The following is a 14,886-nucleotide window of genomic DNA, read 5'->3' on the forward strand; positions in this document are numbered from 1 at the left end:
AGGAATATCTTTAAGGCACCTGAGCAATTTATGTCAATCTCCCTTTAGTGAGATTTGGAACATGTTATAGAATAAATTGATTCCCTGCATAATTTTAATAAAAGAGAGGATCACTTATCCCATCTGAGAGACTTAATTTCTGATTGTGACTTAATAAATAAACAGAAATCACTGAACATTCTTGGACCCAGGTGGTGATCATGTTATAAATGCCTTATTGTGGAATAGAGGTTAGGATAAATGCAGTCAGATTAAAATGAAGCTCTTGGATGTAGATCCTCATCTGTTAGATTAATGTCTTGTACTGGGTTTTAAATTACAACAGTTAATGATCTAAATTAATTAATTCAACCGAACAGTCTCATAACAGCAAGGAATCTGAATTCCAAAATATATGTGGAACGGTAGAAACCTGTCTCCAACAAGGACCTACTGATTGCCTGAATAATAACCCAGATATGTGTTACCGTTTAAGTAAAATTCTTGGAGCCTAAGGAGAGAACAGAATCTATTGAAAGGTAACAGTTGGAACTGAAAGCAAACCTAAGTGTTACAAAGTCATGCATATTCAGAAAAGGTCACTGCTAATTAATCATTCTTAATTATTCAGAAGCAAGGAAATAGAGTCTCGCATTTGTCCCATCAGATTTATTTTCTGATTAGCAAAGAAGTAAAATCATCTGATCAAGCTAATAAAGTCATCCAGGAAGTTGACCTCATTTCCAATATTAGAATAAATGCTTTACTGACAAAAGAGGTGAGTTCATAGGAAGCTTATGGCAAGCTTTGTTTCCCTAAATGTTCAAAGCTTTGTTTTTCTTTTTCTAAAAGCACAAAAGACATGATGTCTTAGTGGTTAAATAAAAACTTCCATCACTTGCCTCTAAATGTTTTTAGAAACTTAGTTATGTTGGAATCAAGCCTGCTGTCTTCTGCCTTTGGTGTGCTTGCCTGTGGTCAGAGGAAGATCCTTTAAAGGACATAGGTCTAATTGGTAGATCTTTTAAGTGCATATGTTAGTTTGACACATGGGTAAAGGAGGATTTTCCAACTTGCTTATAAAGCAGTTGAGATATGGAGAGAATATTGTAATGATGTGATAATACTGGTCACTAAGCATTTGCCTGGAAGCATAATGAGATTTTTACCCTGTGTTCTTCTCTGCAACTGGGGGATCTTATGTTGTTCAGAAGTGGTTGGCTCAATTTTGCATCTAGTCAGGTCAGGTGAATTTTTCCATGTCAAGTAGATACAGGTACATAAAGGGGAACATGACCTCAAATGTTGTGTTAGATGGAGATAAGTCATAGACACGACATCCAGACTAGAAGTGTATTGTAGGTCTCCTAAAGGTTTTAACTAGGCCTATTTTATAACCAAGGGATCATTAAAAAAAGATGTGTTTGCACACTGCCATTACCCACCAGATATCCACAGGTCAGACCTGGAGCTTAGGTAGCAGTCATGTAAAAAAAAATTCCAAAAATCAGCAAAAAGCAATTTTTATTGCCTTATCTAGAAAGGCAAAAGGATAACAAAGGGTGACACAATTAAAATTAATAAGAAACAGCAGCTTTTTAATTGTCTGTACTAAGTGAGTGGAAGATGTTCCAACTCTTTCTCTGAATTCCAGCATTAGAGTTCTGCACTTCTGCTTGTTTGCTACTGTGCAAGCCTCTTGTAGAGCTCTGCTGATAATCATGGCCAGCTAATTCTGTTCTGAGATTGTAATGCATTCTATTTATCACATTCTATATGACAGGAGAGGGAACTTCCCCTTTAACGATGCACGTTGCTGTGTAAGAGTTTCTGGGGGTGGAGTCACTGCTTGAGCAGGCTGCATAAAAGAGTGCAGGATTTCCAGCTGCCTCAGATTGCACTCAGCATGAACTGCAGCCTGCCACACCGAGTGCTGCTCAGCTCTCTGATGGAGGGACAGCGGGACAGGTTGTGCCTGCAGTCTCTTTGGGACTTTGTCACCGCACAGGAGCCATTGATCAGGTCACCGTTTTTTCCAGTGCTGTTTTCTTTTACAGCATACATGGCTTTCTGTCTTCCTTATATTGCACTGGACTTTTTAAGCATTAGGCTACCAGAGTTGAGAAAATACAAAATCCAGCCACAGAACTATCCAAGTCTTGGAATGATGGTGCCTTGCATTATTCAAAGTGTATATCACCATGTTGTTTTGATCTTCCCGGTGACATTTCTGCACTGGTACTGGAGACCCATGAATCTACCAGTGATAGCTCCAGAGCTGCCTGAAGTCCTGCTGCAAGTAGCAGTTTGTCTGCTGCTATTTGATTTTGAGTACTTCCTGTGGCATTTGCTTCATCACAAGGTGCCTTGGCTCTACAAGACCTTCCACAAGGTGCATCACAAGCACGTGTCGACGTTCGCCCTTACTACCCAGTATTCCAGCATATGGGAGTTGCTCTCACTGGGATTTTTTGCTGCTATAAATCCACTGCTCCTCGGATGCCATCCTTTGACAGAAATGATTTTCTTCCTTGTAAACATTGGCTTGTCAGTGGAGGACCACTCTGGATATGACCTCCCATGGTCAACTCACCGGCTTGTGCCTTTTGGATTGTACGGAGGAGCCCCACATCATGATCTCCACCATCTGAAATTCAAATCGAACTATGCTCCTTACTTCACACACTGGGACAAACTCTTTGGGACATTCACGGAGTCACATTCTAATTAAGAATATTTACCTGTGGATGAACTCTTATTTTTATAGACTAAACTGAGACATTATTTTTTTAAAGACATACAGAAGATTGTATATTTGAAGCTGCCTATAAAAGTAATAGCTATTTATAACAAATCCTCTTAATATATGTGTATTTGTGTATGTACTTGGAACTGTCTGTGTTATGGGACTGCAAATGGGAAAGTGAATCTCTGTTGCCTAAATTTGAGTCAAAAGTTTAAGGGAAGCATTAAGAGACATTCTCTCCTTTCCTTCTTTCCAGCTTTTATAAAGCATGTATCATGTTGCTATATGATGTTTTATACATATGCCAGAATGTTATCTTACTGTTGTAGGATGATTTATGATGTAAACAGAAAAGATACACATCATGGATTTTGTGGATTTTAATCTGCCAGAGAAAATTATTGCACAGTGGTTTTGCAAAATATTGCTGACAAGTCAGCGTGGTTGACTAGCTGTTAAATGACTTTGATATTTATATTTTTTACCTTGATGTACTGTCTCTTTTTAATAGAGAATAAATATATTCATTCTTTTAAAATCATATCATGTTTCATTTTATTAATTTCTCTGTTCATATTAGGAACAGGTATGGTTTCTAGTGCATAGGGTCATTTATTTGAATTATAAAATCATATAATTGTTTAGGTTGGAAAAGACCTCTAAGATAGAGTCCAACCATTACCCTAACACTGCCAAGTTCACCACTGAAACCTGTCCCTGAGTGCCACACTTACACATCTTTTAAATACCTTCAGGGATGGTGAGTCAGCCGCTTCCCTGGGCAGCCTGTTCCTGTGCTTGACAGCCCTCAGTGAAGAACATTTTCTTAATATCTAATCTAAACCTGCCCTGCCACAACTTTAGGCCATTTCCTCTTGTCTTTGCCCTTGTTACCTGGGAAAAGAGACTGATATCCGTTTTAATTTCAGAGTCACAGACTTTTATTATTAAAATATTGCAGTATTATTTCAAGAGTGAATAATTTACTTTTTCTCCAGAGTCATATGTTATTTTAAAATAGTTTTCAATTTTGTAGGAACATAATATTGAAGAATGCAGTTTAAAAAGTCATAGTGAAATTTTATGACTATTTTTTTTGAGAAGCTTGAATAATTTTTACTAAGCAGCCCCTTAAATGGGAGCATTGGTCCTTCACAATCATAGCAATTAAATGTTACTTGCATGCAAAATCTTGTCAAGCAATATAAACAGGGTTTCTACAAAGTAGATGGTTCTTTCAAGCAGATTCCAGTGGACTAGAATAAAATCTTTCAGGATCCTAAGACAAAACAAAATGTCTATGGGTTGCAAGAACAGTTACATACAGAAGATCAAAATGTGTCTCACAGAAGTCACACTGAAAAATTAGGCATGAAAAGATAAGCAAGTCTTTGATGTCTCATTCAGCAGAAATCCACATGGATGTCTAATGTCCACCACAAAACATTTTAATGCTTGTAATCATCTGTCCTGTATTACTAATAAACTAATAAAGGATAATTATGGAAAGAGAGAAAGCACAAATAATGTAGAAAGTGTGGAAAGAACACTTAAGCCATCATCCAAAAATATCTTTGTCCGTATGTTATGTCCAGAAGGTTGTATGACCCTACAGAGGCTGTTTATCCAGTAGAAGAGAGAACCCTTAGTATTTCCAACAACATGGATTTATAAAGGGAATAGCACTTTGAGACACTGCGTCTTTGGGATCACAGAAAACAATTTTCATAAACATCTTCATAAAAATACAAAATGTTGCAATCTTAGTCCTTAAATACTCTCTCTGCTCTCTGATTATCAGAGAAGAGCAACCCTTCTTCTCATTGTTAAGAACATGATGCATACAAAGAGCAAAACCTGAGGCTTAAAATAGTACTGGAATCTGCCATTCATCTATTAAGCTGTGAGAAAGAATCCCCAGTCTTTCTGATGGTTGTAGTCTTAGGTATTTTGGTGTGTTCTAGAAAAGAGGGAGGCATTCTTTCTTTTCTGCTGAATGCAGGAGGCAAAAAATGTTTTCTGATTTCTTTGAGCTGTTTAGCCATTTTGAGATATCCCAAAGTTATCCTTTCTGTTCTGGACATCCCACTTAATTCAGCTTGGCAAATTGTGAGCATCTGGCAAGGATAATATGTGGTTTCAATGAGTTATACCTTACACTATATTTTGTAACTGTACACTATAACAATCTGTTTCATGTAGTCTTGGCTCTCTGAGTAAGCAAGGGTACTGGCACTTTGATATGTTGCTGTAGGAAGCCTATGAGTAAAACCCACAAGAAAGGTTGTAACTAAACTCATGGGGATTATTCTGTTTTTTTGCATGAAGCTTAAGAGTTGATATAGTACTTTACTCCTGTAGAGAGTTCTAGTCAGCTGCAGGCAAAATCACGCTTGCTGTTGTCAAGTCAAGTGAGATGATTGTCTGATTTGGCACTGGCAGTGTAGCCTGACAGCTACTGGGGATGATCAAACTGGTGATGAAAGGAGGGAGTGTGCTGCACAATGATCCTGCCTGCTCCCCACATCCTCCACACTTCCGTCTCTTCAGACACACACCGTGTTCCTTAAATATGGAATTTCCCACTTATATCTATACCTAATCTGTAGCCAATCAGACCTGGAACCTCAGCTGAAAGGCTCATTATTGAAAGGACTTGGAATACTCAAAAAGAAAAAAAAAAAAGGTTGTTAAATTACTATTTGACTAATACATGTCTGGAATGGCTTTTTTGAGTCCTGTATTTCATCATCATTACATAATCCTAGCATACCTTTTCCCCATTCCTCCAATGCTTTTGAAGATAACTTAGGTTCTAAACTCTGAGGGAATAAATCCATTTGTGTGTTGTGTATGAAGTGCTTTCTATTGCAGTTTATTTTAGTCTAAGTTTAGTTGTGCGTGTGAGAAAAAATCATGAGCAGAAGACACAAACAAGCACATAACTGCAGGACTTTGCAATTCAATGAAAACATTTATTGGAGATAAAGCAAATAAGGGTTGGTTTTTTCTGTTTTCATTGAAAGCTCAGCATATACTGTGCCACTGAGCATGAGAGGACAGTAAGTTCTGTATATTGATAGTGGTGAGATTTTAAAACAGGATTTTATAATGTTACTTCCTGTATTTGCATTTCCCCATGGTCTTTACCACAAATCTAAACCAGACAAAAGGAAAGGCATGACACTTGCTTTTAAGGGTTTATGTAAGAAAACCAAATCAAACTTTCTCTTCTGTTCCAAAATTCTAGCTTCCTTCCTCTTTGTAATGTGACGGGGTGTTCCACACAGACTTCCTACCTAATCTGCTAAAAGCTAAACTGTGGTCATTTGTGGGTAGAGGATGTTTGCAGAGACCTCTGAAGCTATACAATGAATTTTTTTTGTGCTGCTATTGTCCACTTTATATCTCCAAAATTTAATAAAGCTCAAAGAAACAAGATTTTATGCATTTCTCTATCTTAATTCTTAGGCACACATTAAATATTGAACTCTTTGTCTGCTCTTGTAAATTGCAGGAGTTCCTAAATTCTCACTGGCAATTTATTCCTATACTTCTCTTGAAATTTAGTCTGAATCTTTCAAAAGATACCCAGTTTGGCAATTTTGAGATAAGAGTATAACACTGCAAAGGGACAGGTTTCTACTTAGTGGGTGGGTGTGTTTTCAGTGCTGCTGTAATGTGGGGTCCTCATGTGCTGTGGAGTGAGCCTATGATGCTTAGAGCCATGCTGAGTCAGTATTCAGTGCTGGAAAAGGCTTGGTCCTCCCTCATGTTGATCAAGAACAAGCACTTTACAGGGGAAAACCTACACAGTTCTGGCCTATAAGTATGATTTCTCATAGTTATTTTATGACTTATTATTATGAAAAATAATCTGTATCAATAATGGATTTAGTGACTTGGTTAATCTAGGTTAATCTAATCTAATTTAATTTTAGTTAATCTAAAGAATGAAAAACTAGCATCTCTTTGGGTAGTGCTGTCTCAAAATTAGTTTTGAAGCAAATTGTAATGACAGAACACTTGTCATCTGTTGCCTCTCAGTATCATTGGAAGGAATTAATCACTCTGATGTGGCTTTATCTTAGTTGCCTCAGCAGTCACTTCAGTTTCACTTGTTCTTACTTTCATGTACAAGTATTAAGCTTCCACTATTACCTGTCCAAATCCATGCAACTCTTTTTGAACTAGTAATGGATATGTATCTGAAAAAGTTATCTGTCTTGGTCTCTCTGAAAATACAAGCCCCCACTGGATTTATTCACAGGTTTCCTTGGAGGAGAGACTGACTAGAGTGTGAACCCACCATCACATTTACATGTAAACCACGTCAAAGCCCTGACTTTGCATGCTCAAATATTGACGCTGGTCCTGCATTGCTCAGCACAATCCAACCTGAAAGGCCTTTGGAGCACAGTCTGGAGCTGTGTTTGCAGCATGGTTTTCTTGTAAAAGCAGCTGCCAAACAATTGTTTTCGAAACTTGAATGTGTTTCTAATTTACGGAAATTGCAAGTTGTTTACTGAAAAGAAGTCCCATACTCTCCCCCAAACTAACCAGTATAAGCATTCCAGGCTTTAAAGGGAACAGAACCAATGCAGAGGGCCCTTTAGTTGTGGAAAAAATTGCTGAGTTTTTAATCCTTCTTTTCAAACTGTTTTCTTCTCAAGGAGAAGATTTTAAAAGATTACTAATACCTTGTCTCCCAATCTGGATTGCTTGCTGTGATCAAGGCTGTAGGAATGCACAGGAGAAGAAGAGAAAGCAGGATGGGAAAGCACTTTTATTTCTGTCCCTTGGTGCAGTGCGTGGTGCTGTCAGGTACGGATGGGGTGTTACACTGATATATCCTTCCCACCAGAGCACAGATGGCTTCAGCCCTCAGCTTCTTACTGCTGGAGTGGTTCAAACTCCACATCCACACACAACCTTTCCTTACTCTTATCTCTTTCTTTCTGGAATCTCCCACAGCAGCAGAACACAGTGACCTGCAAGAGAGATCTCCACCTTTGGTCAGCATAAATGCAAGTATATTTTTGTGTCATCTAGCAGAAGTTGAAAAGATCTACAGGCACATGGACAGAGTGCCTCTTACATGCTCAGATTTGAGATAGCAGGTTTTACTTGTGGAAATTAAAAAAGCCAGCAATCCAAAGGGGGTGGTTTGTAGGCCAGGCAGACAGAAACATGACTACAGTCTATTGAGAGAGACTTCAATACTACAGACATGTGATTTAAAGGAATGGGTAAGGATGGGCTACCTGTACTTCCAGGGAGAATTTAGCTGGCACATATTTTTATTTGTCCTCAGAACTAAGCAGCAAACAATTCAGGGGATTAAGTAGTACAAAATTTATGATGAGCTACAGACAAACTGTGTTTAAGGTGAGCAAGATGCACCCTCTTTATCAAAAGAATATGAAGAAGCACTGCTAGAAATTTTGTTGGTGTCTGTTGTCACACCTTTTCAGCCATTCACAGCAGCTGTGAAAAATTACACCCTTAAGAAACAACACACATGGGTAGTTTCACAGCCCCTTTAAGGGACTTATTTACAAAACTTCCGGAACTAGTCTAAATAGCTGAGACAGTGGAATTTGTCAAGTTCTCTAGACAGACTAACTTAGGAAATGGAATGATTTAAAACTGCACAAGCAGCTCCCCTGACACTTGCAACTTACAAAACCTGTAAGATCAGAACTGCCCTTCTCAGTCGAGCTTACAGAAAAAGCAAATGCCCATCAGCTGCCTTCCTCTCTGTTTTTATCCTAGCAATCTCCACTGGTGCTCTCCTTTCCTGGTAATGCCAAAATACTTCTCCTGAGTGCTGCTGACAACCTCTCCTTGTCCTCTAAGGAAACAGGCTGAGTCCTGCCAGCTGCTTTGCCAGGTTTGCCATGTTTTATCCCTTGGGCACTCAGATGATCACTCCCCTGTGCCTGCATCGCCTGAGAATCCAGCATACATTGCATGTACAAGTCCTGCCACAAATGGAGGCTTATCCCTCCCAACCTGTCCTGAAAACTACATCTGAGAGTCCAAGCTCTTGGTCTGACCCTTTTCCTCTTCTACTCAGCTCCAGGCGGGCTGGCTTCCATTTCAGGCGCTTACTCTCAAAGTCTTTCCCTCTGAGGGTGGGAGAGCCTCTGTTACCTCCCCACCTGCCTCTCTAGAGCCTGTTTGAGCCCAGCTCAGCTCAGAGTAGGAGAGATTTCTCTGTCCTCTAGTCCAGGGAGAACTTGGTTCGGCTCCCTGTAGTCACTGAAGTGACCTGAACTCCCTTTTGCTGCTCTGGTGGTGGGGAAGTTCAAAGGCTGCTGTGGTCTCCTGGCTGGTGTGAGCCCAGTGCGCTGGTGGGGGAGCCGGGCAGAGGTGAGGGCTGTGAGAGGGACAGGGGCTGTGTGAGGGGAGGGGAAGGGGCTGTGAGAGGGGAAGAGGCTGTATGAGGGGAAGGGGCTGTGTGAGGGACAGGGGCTGTGTGAGGGACAGGGAAGGGGCTGTGAGAGGGGAGGGGAAGGGGCTGTGAGAGGGGAAGGGGCTGTGTGAGGGACAGGGGCTGTGTGAGGGACAGGGAAGGGGCTGTGAGAGGGGAGGGGAAGGGGCTGTGTGAGGGACAGGGAAGGGGCTGTGAGAGGGGAGGGGAAGGGCTGTGAGAGGGGTAGGGAAGGGGCTGTGAGAGGGGAAGGGAAGGGGCTGTGAGAGGGGAAGGGGCTCCGGCATGGCTGTGCTGACGTGGAGATGCAGGATGTAGCCTTTGAGGGTGTCAGAGCTTCTTGTCAACAACACTTCTGGTGAGATCAGGCGTAACCCAAAGTTAGAGCCTTAAGAAAGTTAATAATGGCTTATTAGCTTTGGTACTCTTGCGGTGAGGAAAGCAAAAGATTATGTAATTATTTGTTCTGCGGGTTTAACTGTTTCCAGTGTCCTTTCCTTCTCATTGATTCAGCTTGTCTGTTGTTTCTTGTGACTCACCTGTGGAGAACTGCTTTTCCAGTGTCTGACATCTCTACTTCACATTATGGAGCTGGCCTATTTCCTAAACCAGAAAGCTACAGCAAAGCCACTAGCTTGGGCCTTGCAACGGGCAAGTGGGTAACAGGTCTATGTAGCAACACTCTTTTGGATGTACCATGATGGAGAGTTTACTATTTTATTTGCTTTCTTGCAGATCCTGATGCTATACTCCTAACTAAAGCCTACTTCCCACCCTGTTAAACCTGGGTTCTACGCCTACTGCTCTGCATCCTTTTCTTTCTGGAGACTAATTCATGGTTTAGCCAATATGCTGTATGCTTTTCCTTTTTCTCTTTTTGTGCCTCAGATTTCTATCTAGAGTAATTGAACCATTCTTCAGAAGAAGGAATTTAACTTCCCTCTGCACTTGGCACAGCTTGCAGGAGAGCACTGTTAAACTCTGAAGGCTATGGACAGATAACAAAAGAGCAGAGCATGTAAAATGTGGGAAGGCATATGCACTCAGCCATAGCAGCACAACAAGCTGATTCTCTGTTTTATTTCCTTTGTCTATTGATCTTCAGCTTACTGCTTCACTGCTTTTCTTTTAGACCTCTTAATCATAGGGTAGTGGGATAAATTAGTGCTTATGTACTAGCATGAGTCCTGTTTCTAGAAGTCAGCCATCCTGCTAGATTCTAATATTTGCAGTTAGCACTAATTAAATTACTATTATTTATTTATTATATTGTTTTGAAACCCTGGCAAAAATCTAGGTGCCAGGAGCTATACAAATAGGGAAAAAAACTGTGTCCCAAGAGGCTAAAGTCATAGTGTGGGCCTTCTGCATTCAAAAGTTACTTATTCCTGGTAGCTAGAGTGAAGTTTTAAACCAAGACTGAAGAACTCTATAATGTGTATTTTATAGAAATTTTATTTACTTCTTTGTTAGAAGAATTTAATCAGAACTTTCTCATTACAGACATCTAAGTTTGACTTGACAGTAACTGATCCTTTCAGACACCTGAAAAGCTGATATATGTTTGTTTTATAAAAAGCAGTAATACTTAAAACAAGTAACGGAGCTTTTAACTTTTTTTAAATTTACTACTGCTGTTGTTACAAATCTTGATTATTTAATGTAGGTGTAGCACCTACTAAGGCTCTAACTGGCTGTGGCAAGGAGCAGGATTTAGAAGTTTGTTTTGCTTCCAGCAATGTACATGAAATCCACTGTTGTAAGAGATTTCTAACAATTTCATTCTGCTTCAGTGAGAATTCCAGGATGAGATTATTAGAAATGGATGTGTGGCACTTCTGGTGATTGTCCAGCAATACCTTTGGTGATGGTCCATTATAGCTCATTATAGTGCACATATATCTCCAATTTATTTCTCTATGCAGACATACACATTTAAATATTATTTTCATATGTGAATTCCCCATTGCTTTTTTCTTTTGGTATTCACATATATATATAAACTATGGCATATGAAATGTGGTGTGATGTGGTGTAAGAAAGCTGGAGATGGCATCAAACCAGAGTCATGGCAGGTAGTTAGAGATAAACATCTGCCAAAAGGACCATGAGGGAGCGGTGATGGGGAGATATGGGCATACAAGCTCTCTCTCAGGAGAAACCTAAGGGTGCTTCCCCCAGGTAAAGACTGCTGCCAGACAACAAGACAGCTGAAACTTGTGTGGTGGTGATACAAGTCTTGTTTTTCTCCTAGTTTCAGAAGGAAAGAAGTTATGCAACTGCAGCTTATGTCACAGTCTTCCAGTAATTTGAGGGCTGGTTACACAACTCAGCAAAATTGGACAGATTAAGAGAGGTCCCATGGTATTAAGTGCTCTCACATTTTGTGGAAATCACTAGCTGGGCAGAAGCAAGAGGTATTTGCACCATTTTAACTACTCATTTAGGGGAGGAAGTGACCCTGGTTCACTCTGTGTGAAGAGTGCCAGCCCTGCATGAACATTAACTGCAGCTGTACTGTCTGTTCCTCAGCTTAAAGCCAAGCAAGATACAAGAGAGATGTTCTGGGGGGTCTATGTGTGGGGTGAGCTCTGGGGACATGGGAAAGGAATAGAGATTTTATGGGATAGTATAGTAGGCCTGGAGGTAGCTGGGGATACAGCTGCATCAAGGAGGATCTGGCAGAGGTTCTGTGGTTTTTGTGGTTGTAGTGTTTAACTCACAAAGTCAATAAGGATTTACAGCTCACAAGCAGTTTTTTTGATTTGAACCATGCCACTCATTTTTCACTGAAAATAGGGACAAAGTCAAGAGCCACTTCATGATCCCCACTGAGCAGTTCTGCAGAAGAGACATCATGAAGAGCTTATCTGTGTCACACTTCCTCTCAGGAAGGTGAACTCTAGGGCCATGCCTCCTACATGTGAAAATGTAGGAGAGGCAGTGGTGGCAGACTGATCTCAGGGAAAATTGAGTGGTAGGAAGCATGAGACGAATCCTAGGACATAGCTGGCTTTAGAGCACACATTACTTTACTACTGATAATTGGAGACAATGAGGCTTTCCCACAGAATGTCAGCAATTCTAAGTGAAGGCACAGAAATCATGTGAATTAATTGCACGGATGTGTAATTTTCTGTGTTTTTAATAATCTCTTACCAAAACGCTGTGTCTTATTTTAAATCTTTCTCCTAGTGCAATCAATTCTTTTAAAATTTTACTAGTTTAGATGGGTTTAAGACACAAGATTGCATGCTAATAATGTAAGCTAATATAAATTTTGGTAGTAAAGATGTTAATTATCATATTATGTAATCTTTTGCAAGGAGAAAGGTATTCCACGTTAACTGGATACAAAATCAATGTGAAGAATTTCCTCAGAAATTGCAAATTACTTTTATTTATCTTTGAAAATTATCAGCCCTCACCTTATCCAGCTCAGCACTTCCAGTTCTGCATCTCCTCCTGCAGAAAGCCTCCTTGCACAGAGTGGTTCCAGTGCCTTCCTCATACTCCCTTTCCCCTTCTCCTGCTTCTACGTCTCTTAGTACTTTCTCAGAGGGGGAGCAAATTCTGTAGCATGTCTAGAAATGAAAACTCCAGCTGGTTTTCTTTCTTCTTCTTCTTCTTTTTTTTTAAATATAGTTTCTCTTTAGAATTTTGGTATCATCTTGACCAAGTGACAGCTGGCTAGAGCTTTGTGTTACTGATTCCAGAAATCTCTTTTGGAGGTTGGTTGGAACAAGCTGCAATTTGTTTGAGCAATACTCTGAAAACATTCCGCGCTGCCCGCAGGTACTGCATTGATCTGAGTCGTGTCTTCCTGGCTGCTGTAAGGGGTTTGGCATCTGGAATAGAAAGTTTTGGGGGTTGCCCCCCTCATTTTGAGTAGGCCCTAATCCCTTCCGTCAGGTAGAAGCTTGGTTGTGGCTTGCAGCATGTCAAGATTAAGTCTAAACCTCCACTTTAAGAAAAAGGAAGTGCTGATGAAGACTTCAGCAATGTTTCCAGTGAACCAAAATTAACAACTGAATCTGAAAGGGTGGGGGAAAGCTTACTCAAAAATATAAGGATCTGAAATGTTTTCTGGGGTTTTCTCAACTTCGTAATGCAAAAGGGGAACAACACTCTTAAAGGACAGAGAGAGCAGAATTTTTCTTGTGGCAAAGTGGGAATTTCCTGTTCAGGTGAAATCCGGGGTTAGACCTCAAGCAACATTAAAAAGTTAGTAGAACAAAATCTGTGGAAATAACTACTGCAGAAACTGGCTGAGATTATCTATCTCTGCCTTTGCAGCAAGGAGAATCCTTCTCTGTTGAATATTGATATTTTTGTACTTATAGGTCCCTTTCTCTCGGATGCTTTTCCTCCCAGTGTTCTTTTTTTTCCTGATGCCACCCTGCAATGCTAATTTTACCTCCAAAAGCTTTCTGGTTCTTTGTTGACTTTTATCTCAGGCCTCCTTTTGAAGAAATGAAAATTGAGAGAGGAGTCAGAAGTGATGCTAGTTCACAACTCTTCTAATTACATAAGAAAGAAAGACAATGTCTGTCAAAGCCTTTCATCATATCTCATGATTTTGGCAATCATATTGTTAGCCATTGTCAGTCTTTTATTAAAAGACAGATTCACTCATGAAATTATATTTTTAAAAATTTTTTGATATAACATTTTGGAACTTTTTTTTCTGGAAATAGGGATAATTGAAATATTTTCTTGGAGATGAGCACAACTATAGCCAGTTCCAAACTTTACTGTGCCTGCTGGGAGACTAGACTTCATTTAATTGAAAATGTTAATTCCTGGTTCCCCAGGAAGCAATGAGCAACACAAATGCTTAATCTTTGCCATAGATCCATGCAGAATATGTTCAGCTGGTACTGCCTTCATCTGTTTAACTTTATAGGATGCAAGTTGGCTAAGGTGGAAAAGAAAGAATGTAGCTTTGAAGAGGGCTGAGTAATGCTAATGATATGATGGTCCAGAACTGTAATGAAGAATATGTGGCTTGTGCAGGAAAACCAAGTGGTGGAGACAAAAGATTGGGAAGAAAGAAACTCACAAGTGTTTCACCAAGTGATGGACCTGCTTTCTGACCAGACAGTGAAGCTGCAAACTTACAAAATGTGCCTGGCATCCACTGTGACCTCGTTCTTTAAGGGTTGCAGAAATAGAAAACCAGTCTCCTTGCTCCTTTCCTGGTCAGGTGAGCTGAGGACTAAGCAATTAAAACTGCTCAATATCATGTATGATATAATGGGATGTATCACCTTAGTGGCATGCAAATAATCTGCAAGAAATTGGATAAACTACGTTTGTCTAATATAAGATTAAATTACGTTTATGCAAGGTTCATTCTGAAGTGAAAACAGAAAGTGAAAACAAAGACTTACTATGATTTCACTGGGATGCAAAGCTCTCGCACTTTGTTCCAAAAGCCCTTGTTAAAATGTCTCGATGGGTTTTGCTTTGATTTTTTTCTTTCCCCCCACCCCTATACTTTTAGTCTAATGCCATCCTGTAAAGTTTTCTTTACCATGTCCACATCGCTCCCAGCGGTGAGTTCCACGGATTCTCACCCCTCTGCCCTCCCTTTGTCCCTCTCAGCCTGTGCTGTCTGTGCCCGGAGCACCCGGGGAGCCCGCAGGGGCGGCGGGCTCGGGATGGGACACGGCGCTGTCCCCACCTGCTCCGCAGGGACACGGCCCCGGCTCCCAGCCGCCAC

At 40.3% G+C, this 14,886-nt stretch overlaps 1 protein-coding gene across 1 annotated transcript; it reads left to right on the top strand.

Moving 5' to 3' along the window:
- Positions 1-1,772: 1,772 nt before the first annotated feature.
- On the top strand, positions 1,773-3,266 carry CH25H (cholesterol 25-hydroxylase). Its single transcript, XM_066323874.1, has one exon. It carries the CDS (start codon positions 1,886-1,888, stop codon positions 2,708-2,710), a length of 825 nt encoding a protein of 274 aa, XP_066179971.1. The 5' UTR covers positions 1,773-1,885; the 3' UTR covers positions 2,711-3,266.
- Positions 3,267-14,886: the final 11,620 nt, after the last annotated feature.

This window comes from Sylvia atricapilla, chromosome 8 (assembly GCF_009819655.1).
Source record: "Sylvia atricapilla isolate bSylAtr1 chromosome 8, bSylAtr1.pri, whole genome shotgun sequence".
In the NCBI taxonomy this organism is placed as follows: Eukaryota; Metazoa; Chordata; class Aves; order Passeriformes; family Sylviidae; genus Sylvia; species Sylvia atricapilla.

Bases quoted from the DNA above. Each gene is read 5' to 3' on its own strand.
- CH25H (XM_066323874.1), top strand. From the start codon at position 1,886: ATGAACTGCAGCCTGCCACACCGAGTGCTGCTCAGCTCTCTGATGGAG.